General features: G+C 46.1%; 1 protein-coding gene across 1 annotated transcript in view; it reads left to right on the top strand.

The window, feature by feature from the left end:
- Window positions 1–17,120, top strand: part of ADAM19 (ADAM metallopeptidase domain 19) — an 89,234-nt gene that overhangs the window by 25,963 nt on the left and 46,151 nt on the right. Inside the window, exons 4-5 of the mRNA XM_082379060.1 lie at window positions 9,024–9,102; window positions 14,468–14,544. Coding sequence (XP_082235186.1) covers window positions 9,024–9,102; window positions 14,468–14,544 — 156 coding nt within the window. The remainder of the gene's footprint in view (window positions 1–9,023; window positions 9,103–14,467; window positions 14,545–17,120) is intronic.

Genomic DNA, 17,120 nt, shown 5'->3' with positions numbered 1-17,120 from the left:
CCGTGCGCAACAACTACTGAGCCCACGTGCCTAGAGCCCGTGCTCCGCAACAAGAGAAGCCACCGCAATGAGAAGCTCGCACACCACAAGGAAGAGTAGCTCCCACTAGCTGCAACTAGAGAAAGCCCGTGCGCAGCAACGAAGACCCAAAGCAGCCAAAAAAAAAAAAAAAAAAAAAAAAAATCCGTCTGGATTGGGATACATGGTTTTCAAGTGTAGGAGCCCACTGTGGTCCCCTTTGCCTGGCAAAGCAATAACACTATTCTTTCTACTTCACCCGAAACTCTGTCTCTGAGATTCGATTCAGCATCAGTGTGCAGAGGCTGAGATTTCAGCATCATCTTCAGGCGCCACCAATGGTGTGTCTCAGCTCCAGCCATTTTTACCGGTGTCACTCGTCTAGAAATTCAGTGAAATGAGACCTGATTGTCCTGACTTGTTAGGACTGAGTCCAGGTGGCCCCAGTCAGCATGCAGCAAGAGGGGAACGTTTCTCTAAATGTAAATTTGGCACTGTTTTCCCAAGAAAGTGGCAGGGCTGCTGGGCACTGCAGGACAACGTATGTCCACTGTGTTCGAGGAGGACTTTCCAAGTTCTAACCTTCCTGACTTGTGCATTCACTGTGATTTGTGCTTTGGGATGCTAAGAAACATTGGTCAAGGTTTATCAGAGTTACTGGGATATTTAATCAGAGCCTAAAAGGGACCAAGAACCCACATTTAGGGCAGGTTGGTTTGTGGTCTTTGCTTTTTGTTTGTTTGCTTTTATTCATGGGATAGCCCACCTACTCCCCTTTTTCTAAGCATATTTTCATAAGTCCTGTGATCGTAGAGATTTCTTTTCTTCACTTCTCCTGTGTCTTATCTGCAAAGTTTATCTGTACAACTGAACCATTGCCTCTTGCGTTGGCCCTTCCCTTCACGTTAATCTGATAACTGTGGCGATTTACCAGAAACTTGTTGCTATCGGAAACTGGTTTGGTTGCTCGTGGCAACTGGTTTCCTCTTTTTTATTTTTCTCAGAAGTACTAAACATAGTACCCCATTTCCCTGAACTGAAGTGCCTATAATGGGTACTTTACAGGACACTGCAAAACAAACCGGTAAACCCTTCTTGGGTGAGCCATTTTGAGGGCCTCCCGGGTCCCTGACAGTTAAGTATCCTGATCCCAAGAGGTCAGCCCTATTTGCACAGAGAGATTACTCCATCTTCGTGGAGGCAGCCAAGAGCGAGGCCTGAAGAGGATTAAATAAAGACCCTGCTGGCCAAAGGAGTAAACAGTGCTCATCCAAACATCCTTTGGTCGACAACACAAAAGCAAAACACAGGAGCAGGACCTGGTCGGAAGGGTGCCAGGTCTTGTGGGGTCTGGGGGAAGATGTAATGGGATGTGTTTGGTGAAAAGGAGTGTTGACTCAGTGCACTGTTTGGACACTTCCTTAATAGAAGGTTAAAGACAACATGCTTCGGCTTTATGCCAGGCTTGTGGGTGGCACCATCTTGCTTTGCGGCATTGCTTCTGGAGCTGGGCCTCTGGCAGCCATGATGCTTGCTCACGTGAGTGCTTGGAGTAGGAGGAGATCGCCTGCTCTTTACATCAGGAGCAACCTTTAAAGTTCCCCCTTCCTTAAACCTTCTGTTCCCTCAAAAAGGAATGCCTCTGCCCGTGGGCCCCTTATTTGGCTTTAGGGCCATGCCTTTGGCATGTTGGTTTGTTTCCATTCCTTTGGAGTCAGAGGTGGAGTGAGCACTGCTTTGGAAATCTTGGTTCTGAGACAGCTTGAGCTGTCTCTTCTCCCCTTTTCTTTCTTGCTCTTTGAAAACAAAAGACAACAAAACACTACTTACTGAATTTGTTATTTTGTCCCAAATATGGGCAAGCACTAGCAGTTACATTAGAATATCATTCTCTGCTTTTCAAAAGCTCTTCCCAATGTCTGCCTGTCCTGGGCATCACCATTTCCAATTGATAGAAAGGGAAACTGAGGCTGAATAGCTTGTGATGTATATACTATCACCTTGCTAGTTAAAAAATATGAATATAAAAATTTCTGAACATACCCAAAAGGAGAGAGACTAGTATTATGAACTCTCAGAAGCCCATTATCTTGGTTAACAATTACCAAGTTTTACCACATGTGCACATAGATAGTCCCAGAGAAAATGTTAACAATGATATTTGTAGAAACAAATACTTTATACTTTGCAAAGATTTCTTTCACATTTGTTCATTTTATTTAGCAAATATTCATAGTCAGACACTCTCCTAACATTGTATAGCAACCCTATGAAGTAGATTCTGTTATTTCCCCATTTTATAGATGAGAAAACTGAGGCACAGAGAGGCTAACTGATTTGCCTAAGTTCACAGAACTTATAAATGTCATAGCTAGTATTTGAATCTATTTTCTCATTTGATCCTCTCAGTGGGGCTGTGAGATCATAATTATCACACTGTTCATTTTCAGTCTAGGAAAAACACAGAATTTATGTGGCTCAAGTGAAAACAGTTCTCATACAAATACAAATAGTGAACGTTTGTCAAAGTTTTGTTTAATTAATGGGGGAACCAACAAAATGATAAAACTGGTTTAAAAATTGGATAGATAAGGGAAACATATATATATTTTCAATAGTGAAGAAGGAATGGTGAGGGCTTCCCTGGTGGCGCAGTGGTTGAGAATCTGCCTGCCAATGCAGGGGACACAGGTTCGAGCCCTGGTCTGGGAAGATCCCACATGCCGCGGAGCAACTAGGCCCATGCGCCACAATTACTGAGCCTGCGCATCTGGAGCCAGTGCTCCGCAACAAGAGAGGCCGCGATAGTGAGAGGCCCGTGCACCGTGATGAAGAGTGGCCCCCACTTGCCGCAACTAGAGAAAGCCTTCGCACAGAAACAAAGACCCAACACAGCCATAAATAAACATAAATAAATAAATAAATAATTTTTTTAAAAAAAAGGAATGCTGAGATAACATTGCTAAATTACATACAAAACTGGTTAATATCCTATGGGCAATAAAATCATAACCTTGAGAGTTATCTTTTCTGCTAGATGGAAATCATTTGTATCTCTGTTGTATCTTATTAGGTTTTTACAAGTTAACATCTGATTTTACAGGGTTTTACAAGAGCTGCCCTAATTAATTGTAAATAGTCTTTCAAAGCTACATTTCCCCCCATGGAGTCCAAAGAACCTTAGACCTCCCAGAGCCTGTGATTTGACAGTGCTCTTGTATGACCTTGAAATGCATTACGGTGATCTTTTGCCTCATTTCCACGGTTTGAAATGACAGTCATCTAGAGAGTAGCGCAGCTGGTGCTCAAACCAAACCTTTCTGAGCCCGGGACTTTCCCTCTAGGCTGTGCTGATATCATCTTTAGATTTTGAGAGGGTGCTTAGGAGGCTAGAAATAAGAAAAAGAATTAAAAATGTTAAAATTGATACAATGGAGAATTCCCAGAGACTGAAAAAGTATCACCTGGAAAAACTATTAAAAATATAGATCTCTGAGTCTTTCTCTAGAGAATGTAATTCTCAGTGGGGCTGGGATGGAGCCTGGGATTTTATATTTTTTAACAGCGTTTCCGGGTGTTGTGTTACTGGGCTGAGTCCCGTTATGACGGCATTGTAAGTATAAGTGAGAAAGGAAAGAGCCTTATGTTATCACCCGCATGGACGGACAGGGTGAGGGTGAGGCTCCTCCAGAGAAGATAAGAGGGACCAGCGAGGCTGTACCCCCCAAGCACCACCGGTGTATAAGTGCCCCCAGTACTCCTGAAAGAGCTAGATATGGAGCAACACCTGGGAGAAGGAGGTGTCAGTAAGAATAGCCACTGGGATGATCAGAGTACTGTTTGTTTATGCTGAGCATATCTGGGTAGGGTTGTTTTTCAAGGTAGTTTGGAAATTATCACTTTGTCTTCACTGATTTGCTTATCTGAAGCAGCAGGTTGGGGGGATTGGACTCCCGGGAAGAGTTTTGCAAATTTTAGTCCTGCTGCTTCTCTCTCCCTAGATGGGGTTTTAGAGAAGCTTAGAGAAGCATTTGAAATTAGTCTGACAGTACATAGTCCTTAAAGGGACGGTTCTGGGTTCGAAGGCTGTGAGCCTTAGGAAAGGTGGGTCAGGGCTGTTGGAGCTGCAGTGTGTTTTTTGGGGTCTGGCTGCGTGTACAGTTACCAGGCCACCACGGGCAGTTCTGTTGTCCCTCCCTGGAGAGTGACCTTATGTTTTATGTCCAATATTTGGGGGACAGCTTATTTTCCCAGTTGCGATTCAGAAGAGACAAAGATTCAGAAGGTTGCTCGAGGACTTTGGGGTCTGGGCAACCTGAGTTTCACCCAAAGTGAGCACTGCAGTGCTGGCTGCTATTAGCATTGGGATGATGCGTGATCTCTGCTTGCCTGTGGGCTTGTGAGCCTTGGGGGCACGGGTGGGAGGCACTTCTTCAGAAATTGCTTTTCCATGGAAGCCAGAAAAAGGAGGGGGCAGGGTGGGAAATCTTGGACAGTCCTTCTCTCTTCCTGGATACACATCACTCACAACTCGTTTCCTGAAAATCCTAACACACTCCAGTGGTGAGAGACAGCTTCCTGCAGATCTGCTGAGCCAGCCCCTTGTCAGAGAGGAGATGAGAACAAGATGTGGTTGGAGAAGGGGTGGCTGGGCTGAGCTGGGCTGCTCAGTGGCCCCGCAGCTCTGTCTCTGAGGGGATAGTGTGTTTGGTGCGGAGAGCAGCGCCAAGGCACCACCAGGGACTGGAGGCACAGATGGGCCTAGCTTGGGGCGATGGGGAGCGTGTGAAAGCAGTGTCTTGTGAATCGGTACAATTGCACAGACAGTGGTGATGGAACATGACCCTTCCTTTTGCTTTTAGAAGGAAGGATGACCCTCGTGGTCAACATCCACAACCCCGTTTGGGGAAAGGGTTGTTATTAAAAAAACAAACAAAAAAAAACGCCAAAAATGACCCCCGATGTCCTTACATGTCTATCCTCTTCATCTTGCCCTGTGCTTTGCTTACCCCTATGGCTCTTCTCTACATATATTCACATCTGAGACCCAGGAGCCTCCTTTTTGTGGCATCACATGTTCTCAAGGCTGCTGTCATCACCGTCAGATTGTGCTTTGGACTACTGCTGGCAGTGCTTTAGTTTTATGCTTCTACCTTCTAACAGAGACAGAGCAGAGAACTGCTTAAAAAGTATGGTCTGGCCCAACAGACTTGGCCTTGAAACCCGGCTCTGACACTGTGCCGTGACAGCTTGGACAAGTTACAGTTCCGAGGTTGCAGTGTCCTCATAGGCATGTTGTGAAGGTGAAATGCTTTCTCACTTAAAGGCATGTGAACTATTTTGATTGCAACTTTTCAGGGTTTCTTAAGCTCAGAATGATCCAGGGTGTGGTGGAGGTAGAAGGGTGATGGAGGCTTGGGTAGTGAGACACGTGGATATTTCTGAAGTTTGCCTGCTTTAAAAGTATGTTGAGAACTTGTGGTCTAGGGTGGTGGTTCTGCCTGAGAATCACTCAGGGAGTTATTACAACAACAGATGGTTGGGCTCCAACCACAGAGTTTCCGTGTGCAAGGACATTTGCAGTGGGGCCTGACAATCTGCATATATATATATATATACTTATTTATATATATATATTTATTTATTATTATTTTTTTTACAATCTGCATTTTTAACTAGTTCCTAGGTGATGCTGATGTGGCTGGTCCTGAAAAGGGCAGTTAGGTGGAAGAGGGAACAGACTGTTTCTTGTAGATTCAGCAGGCAAGAATGAGGCCAGTGGGTGCCGGTTACAGAGAGAGGTAGTTTTTGGTTCAGTGTAAGAACTTTCTCTAACTATTATATGTGGTCAGAAATGGAGTGGGTGGTCTCAGGAGCTCCCTGTCACTGGAGATGTCCAGTGCCGAATGGCCATCTGGCAGATTCCTACACAAGGTAGAAGATTCTTTCATTCGTTCATTTATTCATTCATCCACTTTTTCACACAATAAACCTGCCTGGTACTAGGAGCTGGGGAGAAGCATTGAGCAAGGCAGCTGTGCTCCCTGCTCTTAGGGAGTCCACAGTCTAGTGAGTTTGGCTTAATGATTCCTGAGGTCCTTCTCAGCACTGAGGCTCTGAGAGTCCTATGATGACAGTGGCAGAACCTCAGAATAAGAAGATGCAGAAAGACGCTTACCCTTCTGAGGATGTGTGGCCAAGAATGTGACAAGAATGTGGACTCCTCTGAGGTTCAAGCTGGATTGCTCTCTTTGGAGCATCTTGGCGTCACTGGATGAATATTTTCCCCCCTAAGACTCAGAAGAGGCTGAGGGTGTATTTTCCAGGAGTGCATTACTGTGGGAAAATTCATGTCTCCCTACTGTCATCCAGGATGGACCATTAAATTCTGAACTCCTGACTCGCCGTCCGTTATGCAGTCTGTGAAAGCAGACCAAGGAAATGGGCTGCAGGAATGAGCTCATTGTTTTTTCACCTCTCTCAAGTGATATACTGGGGAGTTAATGGCTGGGGGGAATTGAAAGGAGATAGGTAAATTCCACCAGTTTTTCTGGGTTCTTCCCATCATAATCCCTGTTGAAAGCAATAATGATAATCACTAACCTTTACTGAGCCAGGACTGGTTTTAAGCTCTTTTCATGCATTATGTTATTTTACTCAGATGACAACCCTGTCAAGTAGAAGGGATTTTGCAGAAGAGGAAACAAAGGTTTGGAGAGGTAAAACAACTCGCTCATGGCCATAGAGTCAGTAAATGTCAGAACTGGCACTGAAACTTAGTCTCTCAGACTCCAGACCATGTTCTAAGCTCCTAGTATGCTCAGCGACTCACTCATTCATTCATTCAGTAATTAGTTAACACATTCTTTCAGTGAGTACATGTTAAACACCAGTATATACTGGTGAGCAAAACAGCTTGGCCTCTGTCCTCCTGGGGCTTACAGTTTATCTCGCTCAGACAAATGGGTGACTCTTCCCTTCGATCCTTGACTGGTTAGATGCTAAGGAGAAAGAGAAAGGGAGACAGAATCTGGCAAGTTAGCTACTGACCCAAACTTTCCATGTGAATTGGACTTTCTCTACACAAGCTGGGTTTTCTGTTTTGCTTTGTTTTTACATCTCCCTGTTGGGTTTCTTTTCTTCTTGTCTAAGCCTGCACGTTGAAGGGCTTGACGTAGTGCAAGAGACAACCCTTGTGGCATTTGCCTTCTGACTGCACTCTGTGGGTGGAGGGGAATCTGAGAGTCTGGAGTCCCGGAACTTAGAGCTGGAAGTGACTCCGAGAGACTCTGGAGATCCTCTTCAATGACCCTCTGTTGTGGGAAATGTCACCTCTTACAAAACTAGGGTGGTCCCTGCAGGTCCCTTTGGCTTTCTATGCTGGCCTCAGCTTGTATCTTCTTATTTTTTTAAAAAGCAGTTTCAAATTAGATTTTCAGTTTTCAGAATAAATGCATGATAATTATTCTTTAAGATCAACCAGTTTTTCAGAAATATTATACAACTTACATTGTGAACATCTTCTGTAATTCCCTGAGATAACCACCATTAACGATGGGCATGCCCTCCTCCAGCTGTTGTTGATGCATGCACTAGTGTGTACTGCTGTTACTTTTTCATTAAAAGGGATTTTTTTTTTATAGTTTCTCTTTTTCTTTTTTTTTTTTAAACTTTTGGGTTTATTTATTTATTTATTTATTTATTTATGGCTGTGTTGGGTCTTCATTTCTGTGCGAGGGCTTTCTCTAGTCGCGGCGAGCGGGGGCCACTCTTCATCGCGGTGCGCAGGCCTCTCACTGTCGCGGCCTCTCTTGTTGCGGAGCACTGGCTCCAGACACGCAAGCTCAGTAGTTGTGGCTCACGGGCCTAGTTGCTCCGTGGCATGTGGGATCTTCCCAGACCAGGGCTCGAACCTGTGTCCCCTGCATTGGCAGGCAGATTTTCAACCACTGCACCACCAGGGAAGCCCTAAAAGGGATTTTAAAAGTACATACTTTCCTGAAATTTATTGTCTTTATCTAACTCCATTTTAGACATCTTTCCACATTAGTATAGATCCACTTAATTCTTTTTTGTTAGACTCCAATTTTTAATGATGCCTTCCTTTACAAACTTTTGTGCCCCGTGACCTCGATTTTCTTTAGATTCGTTCTGCTTTTAATGTGGCTGAGCTAGTTGAAGCATCCATTTGGCTCTTTTATTCGTCTTTTAACTTTCAGGGAAATTCTAAAAGCCTTATTTGAGGTCACCTTGCCTTTGGTGAGGGATTCTTAACCTCAGCTGCAAGAGGTCTGTGGCAAGAGAGAAACCAATGTCCAATTTTAGGAAAGAAAAAACAATACTGGAAGGGTAACACATAGAACTACCAGGTCTCGGGAGATCTGAACCACTAGGTCTCAGAAAAGATGGGCAAAGGAAACTCCTGGAGCCCATGCAGCAGGAACACAGGAGCAGATGAATAGCTCCCATTTGTTAAGTTCTTGCAGCATTACTCCATTGGCTTGCCTCGCGCCGAGGGCCACCCTTGGCCAAGGCCAGGTAGGATACCTTGATTGACAGTCTTACCAAAACATGCAACAGGGAAGAGGGATTCCCTTAAAGAAAAATTGGTGTGCTGATACCAAAAGTTGGTGGATACGCTGGAAAAATAATCAGTCAAGGTACACAATAGGGTCCATAGACCCTGGGAAATTTTGTGAATGTGTTTGCACATGTATTTTCCCAGGACCCAGAACAAGTTAAGATCTAAGATCACTGCTTTTGTGGTCAGCTCTATCTGGTTGTGGCTGACTTAAGCGATGATCCCAATGAACACAAAGTTCATAACAAACTTCATTCTGTTTTTCTTTTTATTCCTTGAGCCGTTCCATAAGACTGCCTAGTTCCTTCTGTGTGGAGATGCTTGGGGTGGTTCTACCAAGTTTAGTTAGAATCGCTGGCTGCTGTTCCCAGGACGGTGAAGTCCATCATCTAAGGAGACAAATGCCTGTTTTTATTCTTTTCAGGCACCTTTTTGCTCCAGCCTACACAGAAACCCATTATACTCCAAGTGGCAACCCTCGAACCACCACCCTGAAATCCAAGGTAAGTTCAGGTCAATATCTATCAAGCAGCTGCCCTATCCCAGACCCGCCCCTAGGAGGTGAGGAGAGGCTCAGTGGAGACAGTCCCTCCCCTGAAGGAATTGTTTCCCTGACTGAGACCCAGGGAGTGAGCAGGAGACACGAAATATGAATTTGTTGTTTCATAAGCGTACGCTCCCCTTCGCTGGCTACAATGGTGAAACAAACAGTATTTTAAGCAAGTTGCATCTGATTAAAGTTGATATAAATCATTGTGAAGCATACATTTTCTTTGCTTTATGTTAATTACCCACATACTAACAAAACTTTAAGTAAGAGAAATGATTTACTGGTAATCCTGTCATCTCAACCAGTCAGATGTTTGTTTTTTTTTCATATGGACATGTAAGGTTTTGTACTCTGCCTTTTTAATGTGGTTTTAGGATGTGAAGATTTTCTTATTTTGCTGCTATCTTCATATTGGGTATTTTTCCCCTCAAAGTTGAGTTTGGCTGTTTGCACAGAGATTCGTCATTTAAAAAATGGTGTTTCAGTTTTAGTCTTTTAGTTTGCTCCACCACACCATTTGGTCACTGGTGGACGTTTAAGGTCGTGAATCATACACGTTTCATGGTTTGCTAGCTTTCCCTACAGGGGACCTTTTAGAATTTGTAGGATTAGAGTGGTGGTTCTCAACTAGGAGTGATTTTGGTTTAAATCATTTCTTTTCCTTAAATTTTTGTTAAATATGTTGGTAATGGACATAAAGCAAAGGAAATATGCTTCACGATGATTTATACCAATTTTAATCAGGTGCAGTTACCCTAAAATATTCTATTTGTCTCTTTGACTGTTTTAGCCGACAAAGGAGGGGACCCTTGGCAATTTGTGGGCACAGTTTGGGTTACCGTGACTGGGAGGTGGGTGCTACTGGCATCCGGTGGGCAGGGATGCTGCTGATTACCCTGCAATGCACAGGCCAGTCCTCCACAGCAGAGGAGTATCTGGCCTCAAACGTCAATAGTGCCCACGTTGAGACATTCTGGACTCGAGTGACCCTTCTCGGACTCTGTGCCAAAGAGCAGGGGTGAAGGAGAAGGGAAGACAGACTCCAGCAGAAGGAGCAGTCTTTTGCCTTTGGGGCTGGGTGTCATGGGCTTTTGTGGTGTGCGTATCTGGGAGGTGTGGTGTGCGTATCTGGGAGGTGTGGTGTGCAGGCAGTAGGATGGGCTCCTCTGCCTCAGTGCTCCTCCCACAGCTTCCCATGACCCTGAGGTTCCCACGTGATCCACTCTTTACAGGAGCTCTGCCGGAGTGCAAAAGCCTAGAAGACAATGACAGCCACTAACAGTCGTTAGCAGCACAGATGAGTTTATCAGATCACCCTTGAATGAGGAGAGGGACACAGGACAGTTAGGTTTCGATGGGTCTAAGAGGTCTGTAGTAACTCGGTAGCTGAGGGGCTATGTTGGATTGCTGGGTGTGAAGATCAGTGCTGCCTTCTTCACCAAGACCTTCCTGGGGAGGGGAAGGAGTGGCTGGTGCCCACAGGAGGCAAGTAGGCTCTGTCTTCTCATCTCTGGGAAGGCTGGCCAGCTGTGGCTCCACACCTTCTTCAAGGCCCCTTGATTGAAACTTCTTCCTCCCTTGAGACTTATGTTCTCTGTCTCCAGTGAGGTGGGGAAGGGACAGACATGCCTCAAAAGCCCCTCACCATTATGACCTCACAAAGCACCCTCCTCTGGGTTTGGCTCCTGCACTTCTGTGCTGAAGAATGGGTCTCAGTGCTCGAGTTTGCCATGAGCTCATGCTTCCTGCTACGAAAGCCCCCTCAGGGTGGCCCCCTCAGGCTGAGAAGCTGGGAAGGAATGCGATGACTTCATGGCTGTTGTGTACTTGTTCTTTGTGCTCTCGGGGTTAGGCAGAGATGTTGTGAGGGCCTTTGAGAAACAGAGGACAGTGAGAGAACTTCCCCTCCCTCCCAGAGAGCCCCTCCTTCCTGAAGGTCTCTTGACCGAAGCACAGAAGCACATCTCCCCTGAAGCATGGGATGCCTCTTTGTTTTCTTACATCCCCTGCTCCTAGGCTCTTGCAAAGCCCCCACCCAGCCCCAGGGGGCTTCCAGTCAGCTTTCTTACTTGGGAGCTGAAGACTCAAAGAGAAATGGGAATGGAATAAACCGCTTAGCTTCGCTTGACCCAAATGTTGCGGATCACACTCTCCTACCAAACTTGGCCAGGGGTAGTGGGAGTTCTGGGAACCTTATCCAACCCATTGCTGGGCCTGTGGGCTCCAGCCCTGATCTAGGTCAGATCATTGGGGGAATGGTCTGTGAGTGTGTTCCAGTAGAACGAGTTGCAGAGTTTGGGGTCTGAAGCCAGGGTTTTAGTCTTGGCTTTAACTAGCTGTGTGACCTGAAAAACCCTTTTGACCACACTAGTGTTGAGTTTCCTCATCTGAAAATTGGATATGCTAAGATCTGACTGTCAGGGCTGTGGAAGGGTAGGATGAATCACTGATTTTTATGGGAATTTATTTTTTTAATTTATTTTTAAATTTTTTTTTTAAACTTTGGGTTTGTTTGTTTGTTTGTTTGTTTATTTATTTATTTATTTTATGGCGTGTTGGGTCTTCGTTTCTGTGCGAAGGCTTTCTCTAGTTGCGGCAAGTGGGGGCCACTCTTCATCGTGGTGCGCGGGCCTCTCATTATCGCGGCCTCTCTTGTTGCGGAGCACAGGCTCCAGACGCGCAGGCTCAGTAACTGTGGCTCACGGGCCTAGTGGCTCCGCGGCATGTGGGATCTTCCCAGACCAGGGCTCGAACCCGTCTCCCCTGCATTGGCAGGCAGATTCTCAACCACTGCGCCACCAGGGAAGCCCTTTATGGAAATTTATAAACATCTCTTCCAACGCCACATCTTACAGATGAGGAAATTGAGGGGAGAAGAGAAAAAGGAACATGCCGAAGTCGAGATAACCAATGAGAGGCAAGGCTTAGACTAGTACCTCAGTCTCCGTTGGTGCTGGAAGATGATAGAGCTTTGACAAATTAAGTTCCATGCACTTTGCTGGGTCTGCTTTTGCTAAGAGAGAGCATGGAGTCTGAAGTCAGGCTGCTGGGGTTTGAATCTCCACTTTGGTGTGTGGCCCTGTGAATGACCTAAAACCTCTCCAACTTTTAGTTCCCCCTTTTAAAAAATGAGAATAAGAGTATCTACCTCATAAAGCTGTGATCGGAATTAAAGGAAAAAAATCATGTAAATTGTTTATCCAGGAGCAAGAGCTGGGTAGATGTTAGCTCTTACTGTTAATAACAGTAAATGGCAGGCACTATTATCACATGCGGTGATGTGTGTGACAGCCCTTTGTAAAGTGTGTTGCACTATACTCATGCCTAGAGCTGAGCAGAGTGTGGAACCAGAGAATGTAGATGAATGGGTTAGCTGTCTCCTGGGTCACATGCCTGCCTGCTGGGGACCAAGGAACAACCACAATCAAGTGTGGTCCTGGTGATGGATCACTTGGACTGTTGTTACGTAGGTGAATGCCAGAGATTCCTGATTGGCCCTGCTCAGGCCCAGGACGTTGGTGGGGAAAGATAAAGCTTCCGTGTCTGCAACTACACAGTTTACATCCTTCTTAAGACCTTCTTAAGAACCTGGCTCTGCCCTGGAGATTTTACCTTCTTTCTCTTCGGACCAGCTTATCTCTTTTGACCTTCTGGGAAGAAGCTTGTAGGAATGTGTCCCTTGTTATCACCCGTTGGTGTGCTGGGAACAGTCCTGGTTTGTGTCCGTCTGTCTGGTTTAGCACTTTATCACTCTCAACAGGGTCCTGGTTTGCCTCATAAATGCTCTGGCTACCCTACTTATCAAACACTCTGCTGGCACCTCGAACTTTATTTCAAGCCACTCTTCATGATGTGTAATTATCTTTGTATGGCTTTTAAACTAATATTGGCTCTCACAAGACCATAAGTCCTACGAAGGCTGGAGCTGTGTCTGTTACTCACTGTTGTGTATCGGGGCCTGGTCCTGGGCCTATAGCACATAGTGGTTTGTAGCCATGAGGAATCCAGCCGGGTTGGGAAGACCAGATGGCCGTGAGATGCCCTGGCTAGAGAGCAGCAGCAGACCTGCAAGCGTCCATGGACACAGGTGCCAAATCAAGTCTGCTCCAGGCGCGCAGGGGTTCAAGGGGGGCAGGGAAGATGGGGGATAGATCAGTTTCCTAGAGCCGCTGTAACTAAGTGGCATCAACTTGGAGGTTTAAAACAACAGAAATGTGTTCTCTCATAGTTCTGAAGGCTAGAAGTCCAAAATCAAGGTTATGCTGCCTCTGTCGTCTCTAGGGAAGGATCCTTCCTTGCCTCTTCCAGCTTCGAGTGGCTCCTGGCCATGCTTGGTGCTTCTTGGCTTCTAGTTTTGTCTAATCTCTGCCTCCATCTCCACATGGCCTTCTTCTTTGTGTGTGTGTGTGTCTCTCTCTGTGTCCTCTCTTCTTTTTATAAGAATACTAGTTCAGTATTGCCTCATCTTAATGTAATTACATCTGCAAAGACCCTTTTCCAAATAAGATCACATTTTGAGGTTCTGGGTAGACATGAATTTTGGGGGGGTGACACTGTTCAGTCCTTACGGGGGGTCAAAGATGTGAGTCTAGTGGGGAGGCAGGCTTTTGAGAAGCCAGTGTTTCCTGTGGCCAACATCATGTCATAGAAAGAGATCTGAGGGACTTCCCTGGTGGTGCAGTGGTTAAGAATCTGCCTGCCAATGCAGGGGACATGGGTTCGAGCCCTGCTCCGGAAAGATCCCACATGCCGTGGAGCAACTAAGCCTGTGCGCCACAACTACTGAGCCCACGCTCTAGAGCCTGCGAGCCACAACTACTGAGCCCACATGCCACAACTACTGAAGCCCATGCGCCTAGAGCCTGTGCTCCACAAGAAGAGAAGCCACCGCAATGAGAAGCCCGTGCAATGCAACAAAAAGTAGCCCCTGCTCGCCGCAACTAGAGAAAGCCCGTGCGCGGCAGTGAAGACCCAAAGCAGCCAAAAATAAATAAATAAAGTGTTTCTCTTAAAAAAAAAAAAAAAAAGAGAGAGATCTGAAATCCTGGGTTCTCCAACTAGCAGTGAGACCTGTGGCAAATCTCTTTGCTCCTCTGAGCCTTAGCTTCTTCATCTTTTCAGTGAGGATGATGGCATCCACCCTGTCCCACCGCCCAGGAACATTGCGAGGGTCAAATTAAATGGTGGCTTAGAAAGCTCTTTGCAGATTGTGAGCTTAGGGTAGGTAGGTATATAATCATCCCTGACTTTCATGAGACACTAACATTGCCGTGCTTATCAGTATCCTGTGGTCTGACCACCCGCTTTCTCCATGCTAGGATCACTGCTTTTACCACGGGACAGTGAGGAAGGCAGAACAGTCCAGTGTCACGCTCAGCACCTGCCGGGGAATGAGGTAAGAGGCCCTGACAGTGCTGGGCGGTGGTGGAGGGGGCACCTGAGACTCTCCCCAGGAACGGAATTTTTAAGCCAAGCGGGGCTGGCCTTGGGCAGGGACTTTGAGAAGCTGTCTATTGAGAATGTGTGCAAGCCAGCTCTGAGAAGGGCTGAGCTTGGGAGGGACAAGGGAAATAATAATCCTTTGATGATGATGATGGTAAAAATAATAATGTTAATAATAGATAACCCACAGATTCACTGGGGACTGAGCATACTCTTTCCTGAGGAGCTTGAGGTTTTATTATTATTTAGGTATGGTGAAGCCAACAGAGCAGGAGACAACTGCCATCGAAAAGACACTTTATTGTACTCAAGATCCCAGGAGGAGGGGCACGCCATGCTGGGGCTGGGGCACAGGGCAGCACAGGGGTCATTCAGGAGGTAGAGCGGGGAGAGGGAATGTGGGAAAGAGTCTTTATTGTGGTTTCTGTGGAAAGGAACAGGAAAGGCAGGGCAAGCAGGCTTAGGATTGGCTAGTTTGAATAATTTTGGTGGGATCTGGAGCCTGGGGCTGTCCCTAGTTGTCTGGTACCTGGCCCTGGGGTGAACAGGCCCAGGGGGGTGGGCGGCCCAGAGAGTGAGAAGCCCATTGGAAAGGCATGCTGTGCTCACTGGTGAGTTAACCATCTGTAGGAATTGGCTAACCCTGGGGGCAGGAGCAAGGTCGCAGTGTCAAAGCACCAGGATATAGGAAATAAAAGACATGGTTCATACACTTGAAATTGATGAATTTGAGCATTTATTCCCACTTCTCCTTTGCTCTTCTCTGGTAGAAGTGCTTATAGGCGGCAAAAAAGGAAATGGGCAGCTAGTGAAAAGAGCAGAAAGAGAAGGGAGAAGCAAGGATAATCTTCAAGACAGAAAATGAACTGAAAAGTTCCAACGAGGGGGCATGTTGGAAAGAGAGTGACTTCATTATCTGAGCCAGACGACCTGGCTTTGAGCGAGTAGCAGTTGACCAGAGGGGTGACCTTGGGCCTTGATGGTCTCTTTTGTAAAATGTGGATAAGGGAAATATATATCTGTCGTGTTGTGAGGATTGCACGTGCTAATAGATATCTAACATTTAGAACTGGCCAGTACATACAAGCCCTCAGTCACCTCCCAGACCCATGCTTCCTAGGCGGGGCCCGCAGAGGGGCGCCATCAGCATCACCTGGGAGATTGTTCAAAATGTAGTAGCTCAGATCCTACCCAGACCTACTGGATTGTAACCTGTATTTTACCAAGATCCCCAGGTGATATGTGTGCACGTTATAGTTTATACCTGAGAATATGTGTTCCTTGAGAATATGAATTCTATCTCAATATCTGTTTCTCTCCTCCAGCCTACCCTGGTGCTTTGCATATAGTAGGATCTATACATGTATGTTGAAGTAATAAAAATCATTTATTTAGACTCTTCCCACCCTCCCCTCCTTTTGGAAAAGAGATGATGATCTGAAAAACCTGTGTTCTAATTGCATATACTAATTGCCTGGGTTTTAATTGCCTATACTATGTGGTACCTACACCCAGTGTGTTGATAAACTAGCTCTATGAAAACAAAAAGAAAAAAAAAGCACTGATATGTAGCATCTGCCAGTATGCTGGTAAAAATACTCCCACCATGACCAATTCGAAGCTATCAACATGATGTTACTGAAGGCAGCATTGGGCAGATATGCATACGTTGGCCCTCATGAGCCAGTAGGAGGTGTTTCCACTGTGTACCCTTCCTCTCTCTTGATTGATTGAGCCAATGATTGTTTCTTTCATTCAGCAAATTAACACTGGGTGTCTGCTCTGTGCCCATGCCCTACACGGGTGGAGGGGAGACAGGCATATAAAATTTCCTGAGCCCTCAGTTTCTCATCTGTAAAGTGGGCATGGATGATAGGCATGGTAGAGAATGTTAAGTGCTGTGTTAACGCTACAGCATGCAGATGGGATTATTATCATCTTATGACAGTGAAACCATGCTAAGACTCACCCAGGCTCACATGCCAGTGTGAGGCCCATCATGCTGCCGATCCCACGTGTTTGTTTGTAAATCGAGCCATGTCTCATCTGTAAGGCTTCATGGTGAGTTGGCCGGAGGGGATTAGGCAGGAAACAAGCTTTGGCTGGGAGGCCATAACAGAGACCCCAAATTCCCTGCTCAAGTGACCTGATTGAGCCTAGCCAACTGGCCTTCCAGTGGTGTTTACAGGCCCAGCCATCTGCAGTCTGCAAGTGAACAGCATCTGTCTCAAGAAGGAGGAAAGGGAACATGCAGGTGTGACTTGCTTCTCTCTGCCTCTTCCTGTGTCCTCTTGGTCTGGAGCAGTGGGAATTTGGCTTGGCCTCTCGTACATCATTCCCACAGCTGTGCTGATAGGGGGAAACTGGGTGAGCCGTCCATGTGTTTCTATTTTGCACGCTTCCCTTTTATGGGGTCCACCCGCCTTATTTTCCCCGCCTTCTCACTACACACCTTAAGAAACCAAGGGTGTCTGTGGGCCCGACTGATTTAAGAGCTGGAGACGCATGGCAGATGGCTCGATTCAGACT

Source organism: Balaenoptera borealis (genome assembly GCF_965194805.1).
Source record: "Balaenoptera borealis genome assembly, chromosome: 2".
Classification (NCBI taxonomy): Eukaryota; Metazoa; Chordata; class Mammalia; order Artiodactyla; family Balaenopteridae; genus Balaenoptera; species Balaenoptera borealis.
Note: the sequence above shows the minus strand (reverse complement) of the source record. Positions and strands in the feature narration are given on the sequence as shown.